Here is a 14,523-nt window from a genome sequence, read left to right on the forward strand (position 1 = left end):
GAAACAGAAGAACAATCTTTTGAAAAATCATTTGAACTCATTGAACCTAAACCATTAGATGTGCAGTTAAAAAACAATGAATTTTCTACAACGGAGGAGTCTTTGGTAAAGAATGAAGGCGACAATACTTATGAGTAAGGCAATTTTTGTACCTTATTTTTATTACTAAGTAAAACAATTCAGTTTTTGTAATGATGTCATCCTGATATAAACCCGTTGTTGGTATCAATGTTATTGTTCCGCTGACTTTTAACTTAAATTAGGAACCATTTTTTTATATAATAAAAAATTGTTTTGAAACTACATCTCTTATCAATATAATGTTAAATCAAAATACCAAAAAAAATAAATTTGTAAACATCTATTTGTGGGTATGATTACCGGTCAAAGTCTGCAGTACCGCATTATGTTAGCGTTCATCCACACGAGACTTACTGTGTTATATATATATATATAAATAATATTTAGAAAACATTTATACATTTTTTTTCATTATATTTTATAATGAAATCATGTACATTTTATAATGTATATGTTTTTTTTAAATTTTAATACAACAATATAAAGTATTGTATTTTTGTTTGTTGTAGTTTTAGCAGAAAAAACGACCAATTGAGTATCAAAATTGAAAAAGATTGCTTCGATGATTGTGTTTTCGAATCAGAAATAGAAATTACTAGGCATGAACTGTGTTATGCTGAAGAAGAGCAAACAACGTCGTTTGACTGCAATTACTGTCAGAAATCTTTTAAGACAAAACGGCGAATTAAAAACCACATTTTAAGGTAACCTCGAACTTAATAATGAATGATGGCATTTAAGCATAACTTACCGTTTTAAGTAAACGTTGATTTCCGGTTAGGCGATTAGGTTGTTAAATTATTATAAGATTATTGCATGTCACGAATAACAGTAATAGGCGTGGTTTGGGTACTAGCTGAAAGCATTAATCATCATCATTGGACAAGGACGTTTATTTTTGTATTCAATAAATTTCATTTTTTTTTTATTGTTATTAAACAAAACAATAATTTCAAAATATGGTTGATTAAAGTACAATTATAAGATTGTCTAATTATCGGCAGTGTTGACATAATTTAGCAATTTCAACTAGGTACATTTCATAAGTTACACTCCTTTCACATCCCAATATTTACAAACCAGACTAGAAATATTATAAGTCATCTCTTAATAGCTCATTCTAATTATATTCTAGTTTCCCTATTATTTTCTCTTAACAATCACCGGCAAATTTTAAGAGATAAGTAAGTAAGTAGGTATCTAGATTTTACAACAATTTTTTTTCTACCATTCTACCTACAACGATTTCAAAAAAATGTGGTCCCTTCACATAAAGCAATTTTTTATTTCTGCCCATATCGATAATAACTATTTATTTATATATATTGTTTTACGGACATGCACTTAGAAAAAAACTACTAATTATATAAAGAATTTTTTTTGTTTAACGTTCTGAACAATTTTAATAAGTAGACTTGTCTGTTTGTTGCTTAAAGCTCTACAATTGTATAAACCTTTTTTAAATATATTTATTTGAATTATATTTAACTAAAATATACCTGGTGTAGGTACTGAAAATTACTGACGATAGGATGGAGACCCTATATATGTCTATGGCCACTCAATTTATATTAAAATTTAATAATTAGAGTTGTTTTATAAAATATGATACTGTAATATATGTATTATTTTAATTAAAAATTACCATGCAAAGTAATTTTACCCTTGTAATATGTTTCTAGTCACTGTGTCACGTTAAATTTTCTGTAATAAAATAAAATTTACATACATGCATGTTCTTTACTCTTTATTTTTTTTATTTTGTCACTATTATCAATGCTAATTTACTTATACTTATCGATGGGATGATTATTTAATTATATGATTCTGTTTTTACTTTCCTACTTCTTCAACCCCTCTAAATTTTAAATATTTTTTTTTCTTCAAAAATAACATTCAGAGTATCCCTACTGCTAGTAGTAGTAGTATGCCATGATAATTTTTATAGAATATTAACACATTCTCCCATTTTAATATCTTTAAATGTATTAAACATGTAAACTGACCGTTACCAGTAGTATGTTTTGGCCGTAGCGGCTCCTGTTATCACATGATAACAGGAGCTGCTACGGCCAAAACACACTACTGTTACCTATTTAGATTTGAAATATTATAATACTTACGATGTCATTTAAAATCCAAAATTTAGTGCATTAAAAACAAGTTAAATAAGCAAATATTTAAAAATTTCTAAATTTTAGAATATTAAAAAATTAGATTTATCTTTTTGTAAAATAACATGAATAAAAATATTTTCAACCTGATAATTGACAACTATTTTAGTTATTTAGTGTCATATGCCAAACCATTGAAATTGTTTTTTTAAAAATTATGCTTTTTTGATACATTAAGACCTTTGATATTGGGTACAAAATATTGACCTTAAATTAATTAATTTTGTTTTATACGTGCTGCAGTATTCATTATCCGTGTAACAAGATCGGCACTTCAAATTGTACAAACTCTATGGATTACTATACTCGAAACAAAGATGACTTAAATAATTGTGGTATTTGTTTAACAAGTTGTTCATCAATATCGAGCCTGAGAAGACATTGGCGCATTCATACGGACGAAAAGCCTTTTAAATGCGGTATCTGTGAAAAAACATTTCGACAATCTTCACTCAAGAATCATAAAATGATACACGACGGTGAAAAACCCTTCAAATGCGATGTCTGTGAAAAACAGTTTCGTCGACAACATCATCTTAAGACTCACGAGAGAATGCATACCGGCGAAAAACCGTATAAATGCAATGTCTGTAAAAAAACATTTAGTCACCAGACTTCGCTCAAAAGCCACGAAAGGACACATGCCGGCGACAGGCCCTTTAAATGCAACGCCTGTGAAAAAACATTTTGTCACCAGTCTTCCCTCATAATTCATAGAACGATACATGCCGGCGACAGGCCCTTTAAATGCGATGTCTGTGAAAAAACATTCAGAACACGACCTCACCTCAACAACCATAAAAGGATACACACCGGCGAGAAACTGTTTAGATGCTTCGTGTGTAAAAGAACATTCAGACAGCAATCTGCTCTCGCGATACATTCAAGTGTACATACCGGCGAGAAACCGTTTAAATGCGATATGTGTGAAAAAACATTTAGACAAAAATCTATTCTCGCGAAACACTCACTCATACATACCGGCGAGAAACCGTTTAAATGCGGTGTCTGTGAAAAAGCCTTCAGTCTACAATATAATCTCGCGGATCATGCACGTAGACATACCGGCGAGAAACCGTTCAACTGCGACGTCTGTGGAAAAAACTTCAGTGTCCATTTTGATTTGAAGAGACATTCGCGTGTACATACCGGTGAGAAACCATTTAAATGCGGTGTCTGTGAAAAATGCTTCGGCAGACAATCTCACCTCAAATCTCACGAACGCATACATACTGGTGGGGTGCGATACAAATGCTCCATCTGTGAAAAATCGTATGGTCGCCAAGGTACTCTCAAAGGTCATCAAGCAAAAGCACACGGCTCATAGACTCGTCACCCTCACCACGTGACTAGGCATTTGGCAGATTTTAAATATTTGTTCAGGATCTATTTGTTATTATTTTGCAATTTTTTTTTTTACTTACGATTTAATTTTTTTGTTTTTTGTTTTCTCTTGTATCTTTTTTATCGTTACTATCGTTTAACTGACCGTTACTATAACTATGACATTTTCCATTTCATTTTTCGACGGATCACTTGAACTGTTTAGTTTTTATACTTTTACATGCATTATTGTAAAAAAAAAATTGTTCATATTTTTATTTTTTATTATACAATGTTAGTAGTTTTTTTTATAATTACTGTTGGCTTTAAGGAGAAAATATTTATAAAATATGTGAGTTTATATTTTTAAATTTAAATATTTATTTATTTTTATGCAACGAATCATATAATGGAAATTATTTTTTTTATCTTTTAATTTATTGTGCTACTTTTAAATTGTGTTAATTTTTTTGTTGGATTAATTATACATTTAAAATAACTAGTTGGTGAAATAGTTTCTATTCTTTAGTAAAACATGTTCATAATCCACTATAATAACCGTGGATAATAATTTAAAAATACTATTTTTCGTTGTATATTTCTGTTTTAAATAAATATTAAAATTACAATTTTTATTTCTAATTAATCGTATATGATTAAAAAATTAACTTCTTAGTCTTTAATTAGTTTAACTTATATTAATATAATGTACAAATATACACTTGTACAAACGCATTTAGTGAACCTAATGTGTTTTATACATGATAAAACATTGTTTAGCGTTTACACAACTTTTTGTGAAAAATGCTTTGGTAGACAAATGTTGGTTACAAATGCTCCATCTGTGAACAGTCGTATGGTCGCCAAGGTACTCTCAAAAGTCGTCATGTAAAAGCACACGACTTAGGCCTCATATACCTCTCATTTTTATTATTTTGCTTTTTTTTCACTTGCGATTTTATATGAATTAATGATACACGAGTATACTTACCATACAGTAATGCATTTACAGTATTTTTATCGCAGGCTCCCACTAACAACTTTGAAAATCACCAAGCTGTTTTATTTAGTTTAGGTAATAATATTTCACTAAGACTAAAACAGTTAAACACTTGTAGAAATATAGTATAATTGTTTATAGTTATAAAATCATTGATGCATTTAAAAAAAATATTTGTATTATTATATGTGAACACTGGACCTCTTTTATTTGATTACTTATTTTATTTGATTACTACTTCTACTACTATTTACTACGGTTTTTTTAATATTTCCGTTGAAATATTTTTATTTTTAATAATGTCTGTTGATTTACTTGAACATTTCTTTTCTGTACAATTTTTAATAGTTTAAGATTGTCTAGTACTTTTTAATAAATTATTAAATAACAGTGCATTAGGCTATCAGACATTTAAAACATCTTCAGCACAATACAACTTTCAGGTATTAACTAAGAAAATTTGATTATTTTACAACAATTTTAAGACACTTTGGTTTGTGGAAAATTATTTTGACGTGAACAAAATCAAATATTTTCTAGAGAAACGACTGAGATATTCTGACAAAAAAATACCGAATCATTATCGCTGTAACTATTAGAGTATAGTTGTACACTATAGTTTGAACTCTAAATTAAGATTTTACGAAAAATTACCTTTACCTTTCTCCTTAATAACAAGCGCGAGTAGCATCCTCTTAGTTTTATGCGAAGAGAATATAATATTATGTTTTTATCAACGAATCTACTGTGAAACAACAACAGATACACTTGTGTGTAGTAAATGTATGTTTAAGCGTTGTACATCTTATGTCAAACATTTGATATTAAAACAAATAAAATTCAAAGTTAATATTCAACGGTTTTGTTTAAATGAATATAAATTTATATTAAATTTTAGACGTATTATGGAAAAGTAACTTTACCGAATCTGTACCATGCGTTATTATTATCGATATTATCTGTAGCTAATATAGTAGTAACCTGGTTACCAAAGTCGAACGCGAAACCTAGACGTTTGTAGACATTTGTAAATACCTCATTTTCAAGCTTTTTCATTTCTTCAGTTAAGCCCAGAGGATACAGTGCTAGAAACGCAACAGAGTCATGAACAAATGGTAACCGGTATAAATAGTTTGGTAACCGATTTTGCCATGGCCCTTAAGGTGGATAAAACCGGAAAAATGGATTGATTATTATACCAACGAAATCGCTGTAGAAACGTCAGCCGATATCAGTTCGATCTTGGTAGAAAATCAAGAAAAAGCGCTAGCAATTATGCTGGTATGATCGACGCAGTTAAATCCCGGATTGGCCGGATTTTAAGAATCGGAACCCGGATGAATTTTCGACGGCTGCCAAAGATAGTTAAGATAGTTAACAATTATTTAATCAATAATTAATTCGTAGTAGATATAACGCCGAAAGTAATATGTAGATTTTTAAATTATTATCATTTTAATCGTTCAATAGCTGCTACAATCGTGTGTGCGTAGCAAACGTTTTGGAAGCCAGTAATAAAGCTTTGAGATCAACTCGATTACTAAAACGTGACCTTTTTTGTTTTCATGCCTAAATGTGTCCATCCCTTAATGATGATAATTTATTTACTACTGCAGTTCGTGTTGCTAAAGGTACGGTATTGTTTGGTAACACGTGATCATTTTAGACATAGTCGGACAATGAAAATTTTAATTAATACACTTGGAATTTTTGTACGTTTTTTTTTTGACGTCGACTTTCTGTTTTTCCATTACCACCGCCGTCTCGTTATTGTCCAGATGAGATAATTTTCGATAAAATCCAACACATTTTTGTTCGAAACTGTCACTCGACGACAGTTAAACGCAAGCATTTTTTGGTGCAGCTTTTACATAAAAAAAATAAATTCTTATTGAAATTTTGTAGACTTATGTGGTGGTTTAGTATCATTTTTATCTCTAAAATTTTTCAACAATTTTTCTTAAATATCAATTAAAAATATTTTGTTAGAAAATAATTTTTATTCCAATTCATATAGAGAATATGTGAAATTCCATTTAATTCATTGTACTACGAAATACTTTATAAAATATGTATGAAAAGCCGTTTTTCGTTCGACTGTCTAGGAGAAACATAAATAATGATTTCTATCCTATAATACTATACAGGGCGATTTTTTTATCATGAGCTACTCAATGAATCATAGAGTTTAATAAGAAATTCATTTTGTTTTTCACATAGACTTTATACAATTTGATCTAAATTTTTCACAATTTTTTCGGGTTTTACCCCCTTTCTACTTAGTATATTTGATAGAAATTTTCGAATTTTAAATGGTAACACGTACATTTCATTAGTAATTTAAATCGAGAAAAATGTACTAACAGATTTGACTGGTCCAAAACTAGTTATGAGCCAGTCAATGCGTTTAGTACATTATTCTCAATTTGAAAAATTTATGAAATACATGCATTACCATTTAAGTATAAATAGTTTTTATCAAAAAAACTAAGTTAGTAGGGGGTAGGAACAATAGAGAAATGTAAAAAAATTGAGATTACTTTATACAAAAAAATAAATAGTATAATTTCATGTTAAAACCCTATGAGATGTTGAGTGGCTCACGATAAAATAATCATCCTGTATATGCGTATGTATAACGTATATATATATATATATATATATATTACCCATTAGGTAACTACTATATCCTTAGTTTATACTGACCTATTGGGACATCTCTGAATTTAGCATCTAAAATAACATGTAATACAAAGCGAATTAATGTTTTTCTAACTTTAAATAAATGTAAAAAATCATTAATTATCTATTATGTAGTATTTATTTTACGAAAATAATATTTACCCGTTTTTCTCACAAAATACCAAACGCGTCTGACTTTCGTTTGGTTCTTGTTGAAACTGTCCGGTTAAATTCATTTGAAACAAATAAAATATTAACTACAAAAAAAAAAAAAAACATGCCGCATCGTTGTTAGATAATAATGAATAATAAATAAATACAACACCGACTATTGTTTACTGTATAGAAAAACTGTTTATCTAACAACCAGAAACTTGGTAACGCGTTCATGGGCACTACATTTCTATACTATATGTATACTATATGGGTAACGTGGTGACGTTATTAAACATTTTCGTTTTTGATCGATTTTATTTAATTCCATTTCAACTCTAAAAATGGCCGATCCCATGCAGTTGCGAGTGCAAGGCGAAGATTAGAGATAATATTAGAGTTTTCTTACTTTAATGTCCAAAAATTGTAACATTAAGTCATATTACCAATGATTGTTGTTGAGTGAAGAGGAAGCGGAGTGTCTTAGGTTGATAGCGAGCAGCTGCATCTTAATTTGTGTACATAATATAAACAATATACATTTAATCGTTGCATTTTGGGATATGAAAAGGTAAAGGCGAAAGGGGTTTGTATCCTACTTTGACCTAAATACCTTATATATATATATATATATGTATAATATAAACTTACATGCAAATTGATTCTTTGTGGACGGCCGCCTTTTTCGAAAATTCCGTCGTCTCGGTATACATAATCGTTTTGATCACTGTTTTGTGTTTAAAGAAGTCTGAGATTACAAAAATTAAAAAAAAAATGTCTAAAGAAATCATAAGAACTTTACGGAGAGGCAGTAATTGTTGTTCAAGTCGATGTAAAAATAAAAGTAACGATTTTGATTTATCTGTTGCCAAGCAAATTATTAGACGTGTATGTCGACAAATGAACTATATTTAAAAATATTCTGAAACTTTTTATTGCACTTCAACGTGCCAGGGTGATTATGAATGCTAAGGTCCTTTGAAGCCTTATTCATTCCCAAATATGGAAATCATTTGAACTTTACCTTATGTAAATGCAAGTAGTGAAAGATTTTTTTTGCTGTAATAGAATGTATGAGATGAAAAATTATTAGTGATCATCCATAAAATCATTAGTCTATAATCCATAAAAAAATTCAAATTTATCCATTTTATGTACCTATCGAAACAAATTTAGTTTAAGAAATGGAATGGGAAGACCATAAAATACAGTACTTTGCCTCAATAAAATGTAGGAAAAAAAAATGGTACTTAAATATTGAATAATTTACTTAAAAAAAAAAAAAATTAACCAAAACAGTATAATTTAAAATTTGTAAACTATAAAATTGTCTCAAGACAATGTAATAAAGCGCAAATACATGAAAGTACGTAGAATTGCCTATGCAAAACGCCGTTTTAGAAATAGCAGTAAAATGTAATTACCAATTTACCATAACTAAAATGTTTTTATATCCTTAATGGTAAACACAAGAAAACCTGTTTAAGATCCATAGTGGTATGTATTTTACGTTTTAAAATATTTTCTTCGTTTTTGGCTCGAGGAGTTCGGGTCTGAGTTCTCGCCCCTTAAGTTCATACTTTATCCGAGCTCTTCTTAATGAGCGGTTCGTGGATAGATTGGTAGCTATGATGATAATCTACGTTTCCAAGCACATTATTGTCATTAGGAACAATGTTCTTTTTATGAAATAATAAAGGCAGGAGTTGTAAAAAAAATACAACACCTATGTGTACGAATCCAATATCAATAGTATTCCTGTTTCGAAGTATTTATCAACCTATGGCTTAGTATAAGTAATTCTCCAAAAAAATACAAAGTTGGTCAAAATAAAATTATGTTTGATTTAAGGGCACAACACATTTCTAGTTGGACTGAGTTATTAAAAATGTTGTCTAACTTAAAGTACGCTTATTATAGGGGCTTATGTTATATTCAGATGATTAGTTACGGATAAGGGATATTTTTTTCTAAGATAATTCTAATTTTTTAATTTCCTTAACAAAAACAAATTACAACTACTAAATTTGCAAACTTTTTTTTCAATAAAATATTCACATGAATATAACTTACATTATTTAACAAATATTTTTCAAAAACTTTATGAAAACAGTGTTTTTAAAGTAGGGCGCAAATGGCAATGTTGTTAGGAAAATAACAGAACATAACATGTTTCAATAAAACACGTAAGTCGGATAAAAGATTTTTTTTTTATCAATAAAAAATGTTGGTTATTGTTTCATGAAATTATTGATCAATATTCTAAATTGTCCTTATAATTTTCGATAACAATAAATCAAAATGTTAAGTATATTATATAACCGAGCTTTAAGACGTAGAATCATTGATTAATAAGTTTTTTTATTAAAAGCAACATCATTAAATTACAAAAAAATCGGGCACAAGCTGTACCTTGTGTTAAATATTAATTAAGGTGATTAAGTAACTCTCCAAAATATACGAATTTGATGCAACCCAAATTATAGTTATTATAAGGGTACAATACATTTCTAGTTGGATTGAGTATTTTAAAAGGTTGGTCTAAATTAAAATACACTTATTTAGGGGCTAAATAAATTTCTAAATGAAGTAACTAAATAAAAATGTGTTCCAGTAAACATTTAGTTGGGCCAACTATTTATTTAGTTATTTCACCTAGAAATGTATTGTGTCCCTATACTAACCATAGTAAAAGTTTGACCAGCTATATATTTTTTCTGTGTAGGAGGGTGGTATACAAATCAATAGTATAGATATATCACATATATGTTTTATACAGATATTTCATTAAAGACACACTTTTTGGTAATATAATTCTAATTTTTCATTTTAAAAACATTTACAATTAATTAATTTGGAAGCGTATGTGTTATAAAAATATTCAAATAAATATAATGTTTATTTAAAAAAATGTTTTTTAAATCTATATAGAAATTGAGTTTTTAAAGTATGACGCAAATGGCAATGTTTTAAAAAAAAAAATATGTTACTGAAAAAACACGCAAGGCTGATAAAACATTTCGTTAGCAATAAAAAATTTGTTAGCGTTGCATAAAAATATAGTCCAAAATTTCAAATATTTTCGAAAACAATGAGTCAAAATGTTAAATATATTATTCTCTCCAAAAAATACACATATATATATATATATCTATAAAATATTTACATGAATATAACTTACATTATTTAACAAATATTTTTCAAACTTTATGAAAACAGTGTTTTAAAAGTAGTACGCAAATGGCAATGTTATTCGGCAATTAACAGAACATATCAAGTTTCTAAAAAAACACATGTGCCGGATAAAATATTTCGTAGCAATAAACAATTTTGGTTCGCGTTGCAGAAAATGATTGTAGACTTTGATGATTTGAAATTTATAGAGAATTTTTTTTAAATTATGATATATTTTGTTATTAAGAAATGAATACAAATGTAATGATTATATTGTACTCATTGAATCATTTACATGTAATATCATAATACATAATACACAACACACAATACATGAAATTATATGCACTAAAAATACCCCTATATATGATAAGATTATATGCACTAAATTCAATATATGCACTAATCAAAAATGTCAATTATATAAGATCAATTATATGCACAAATAATAATATCGCACACAATTATTTATATATTATTTCAAATACAGTATTTTATAAAAGTATTAAAGGATATACTAAAATAAACATGACACATAACATATGCTGACTCATACCATACAATTATACGCTTGGATGATTATCCTAGAAAACATTTCATACCTCACCCCCTGCTAATGACGCATTTACTCCCTATATAAGACAATACGACGGGCTTGTCGCCGCTCAGTCGTTTAACTACAATCGTCTGCAACTTATCAATTATTTAATTGTTAAGGCAGGGTGTGCGTAGTTAACCGATTCTTTTCGTAATTGTTTATGGTTTTGACTCAGTGTATGTTCCAAGTCCTATGCACAACAAAACATTGTGTTTATTTATTTGTTTCATTTAATAATTCGTCTATTAATTTAGCTATCTTAACATAGTCCGAGAGACTGGCCTGGTTCATTTAATTCTCTTGAGAAGCGTAAAGCAGCTCTAGGGATCCAATTCCTTTGAATTAAATTATTCACTTGGAATTTGGATGTTCTCGTCAGCAATTGGAAAATTTAAGTAGTTAAGTAGTTAATTAATTAGTGTTTAGCTAAGGGAAGACAACTAGAGTAGCGGCTGTTTAGTGAGGTTAAATATGGACCCTTAAGGTCTGTTGCTTCTAAATATCGCAACCTAGTAGTCTGATCTTCTAAACGAATTTGTGTAGTCCTCTGACTAGTTATCACGTAGCATGCTAGAGGATCACCAAGTTAAAAACGCTTAAAAGTAAATTAATTAGTGTTTAGCTAAGGGAAGACAACTAGAGTAGCGGCTGTTTAGTGAGGTTAAATATGGACCCTTAAGGTCTGTTGCTTCTAAATATCGCAGCCTAGTAGTCTGATCTTCTAAACGAATTTGTGTAGTCCTCTGACTAGTTATCACGTAGCATGCTAGAGGATCACCAAGTTAAAAACGCTTAAAAATATATCTGAAAAGGGTAACTTTATTTGGACAAACAGGAATACACTCCGAGCCGGATCATTAATACATTACACCTAATAGTACGCGTGTTATTAAGTAAAACTTTCGGTATCTATTAGAAACTAACGAGTTCGGTAAGTGCGTGTCATACGGGACTTCTATTTTCAGTCACTACAGACAACAAAGGAACAACGGAGGACAGCGAGACAACTCATTTCCACTCTATAGCTGAGCCATAAGGTACGTGAAAGCTTATTAACACTAGCATACTATTGTAGTAATAGGATATGGAAGAGTAGGACACATTTAAAAGCACACATACATATATTAAAAATAATTTCATAAAGACATCACAGATTACCCCTCCTATCTCTATATTTATAGCTACCCATTTTTATTACTACAATTTGGCGCCCAACTAAGAACTCGTTTCCAAGCCACATCATATTTGAATTAGCCGTTGCTAAACTCATAATAATTCTTCCTTCCAAATTATATTATTGTTAAAAAATATATTTAAATACAAACACTAAAACATTGAAATTATTTTAAATGTCATATCCTTCTAAACAAGATTTTTTATTTATAATCAAAGAATTAACAAAACAAATAATAATTGAATACGAAAATCGAACTTTCCACAATTTTTTTAAAACATTAGACATTATTGCGAATACTTTATGGAATATCTCATTTAAAAATAACATCAAACAAACACATACAATAATTCTTTACAGATTTATTATTCAATACTTACGAGATAGTCTAACATCTCCTATCACAGAGAGAATAATAATTCATAGACTCACACTCGCATTAGATTTCATATTATCTCATACAATACAACAAATATACAAATACATTCCACAAAAATATATCATTTTTGGCAACATAGAAATAGAAGCAACTCTCGATTAAACAAATAAATAAATTCCATACTACCATAAAAGTATTTAATAATTAAACACTTAAATGACCAAACCCTCCAAAAAACAATTTATAAAAACAGTCAAATTTGTCTTAAAAAGAACTATAAAAATTTATGAAAATACTCTATTCCATAATCATTATGATATAATTGAATTTATCACAAGCATAATCTGGGAATATTCTAATCACAAAAGATTAACTATAATTCAATCTTTAACAATTCAACGATTTTGCATCTCCCAAATAAATAAAGATTTAAACTTACCAACATCAGAAACAATTATTATACATAAACTAACTGACCTCCTACACCTTATTATAAGGTTAACCGAAGAACAACTTCTTGCGTGTGCTCCAATGTATTCTGAACTTACTAATTCATCGATTAGAGAAACATTAGTTTAAACTATCACAACATCACTGTACATCAGATTCATAACTACTACATTTTCAAATGAACACATCTAACGCATTAAAAATAAATAACACCACCAAACTTATTATACAACACATTTTATCAAGATACTCCATACACTTTGAATTCAGAACTAAAAATCAACTAACTACATTTATTGCTGACATAATCTGGATAATCACTAACGACAACAATCAATTCAGTCCAAAAAATTTATATGGATATTTACACTTCTTTGAGTTCTATAGCTTTAGTAGTGCATGTGCATATAATTCTTAAAAGTATTAGGTATATAACACCTAAAAACAACAAAAACAATACATTTTCTTTATGTAAGATCCATATGTTTTATATACATAAATATGGTTAATAAGTTATATTAACACAATAAAATTGTTTCCAAACTAAATGATGAAACACAAAATCAAAATATCTAAATCACATTAATATTGCACACAACCACTATAATATTATATACATTTATTTAAATTTTTTTTCTACCTCTCTCATTTTTCCATTTTTTTTTTATCATTATAAAAATATACATTGTAACTATCACACATCATCCCTACCAAAATATATTGTCAAACCTGTAAGGGCGTTTTGTCAACTTCAAACACACCTGGAAACGAAAACAACATCAAAGGATCAAATCAAACAACCAATCACAAGGCAACCTTATCTCCTTCACCTGCATAAAACAGCAAATGGCATATATCAAAAACCACCCACTCCCTAGAAACACAAGATTCTAATTAAGTGAAAATTTCACCACCAGGACAAAATACAAAAAATATAATTCAAAAGAAGAGACCATCAAATTTACTAATACCTCAGTATTCGACTTATCGCGAGCCAGAACACACACAAACTATAATAGTACTATACCAATACCAACATGTCCTTCATAACAAGTACATCCATATACACCGAAAATACCATCGAGAAATACTTAGAGTTAATAATTAACAATACTAATAACAATTATTATTTCTACACTAACTTCCTATTGGATTACATCAACAAAGGATATCACTAAATTCCTAAGCCCAAAAACTCATGTATTACAAAGATATGGCACAGAAGTTGACTGTAACCAATTATTGCCAGTAGCTTTCCAACTTGAATCAGAATGGTTTTCATTGTCACCTGAATACAGAGACATTAAAACACCACAAAATTTAAAACCAGAAACA

At 28.8% G+C, this 14,523-nt stretch overlaps 1 protein-coding gene across 1 annotated transcript; it reads left to right on the forward strand.

Annotated features, from left to right (window-relative positions):
* The first annotated feature begins 7 nt into the window (after window positions 1-7).
* On the forward strand, window positions 8-3,911 carry LOC126845291 (zinc finger protein 665-like). The gene is made up of 3 exons (XM_050583940.1): window positions 8-134; window positions 591-785; window positions 2,499-3,911. Exon 3 carries the CDS (start codon window positions 2,548-2,550, stop codon window positions 3,580-3,582), a length of 1,035 nt encoding a protein of 344 aa, XP_050439897.1. The 5' UTR covers window positions 8-134; window positions 591-785; window positions 2,499-2,547; the 3' UTR covers window positions 3,583-3,911.
* The last annotated feature ends 10,612 nt before the right edge of the window (window positions 3,912-14,523 follow it).

Source organism: Adelges cooleyi, unplaced genomic scaffold, assembly GCF_023614345.1.
Source record: "Adelges cooleyi isolate 19-005CV unplaced genomic scaffold, UGA_ACOO_1.1 ACOO_flye_CR_arks_rails_tigmint_CR_PRNA_735, whole genome shotgun sequence".
In the NCBI taxonomy this organism is placed as follows: domain Eukaryota; kingdom Metazoa; phylum Arthropoda; class Insecta; order Hemiptera; family Adelgidae; genus Adelges; species Adelges cooleyi.

Excerpts from the sequence above, each read along its gene's own strand:
- LOC126845291 (XM_050583940.1), top strand. The coding sequence starts at position 2,548 with ATGGATTACTATACTCGAAACAAAGATGACTTAAATAATTGTGGTATT.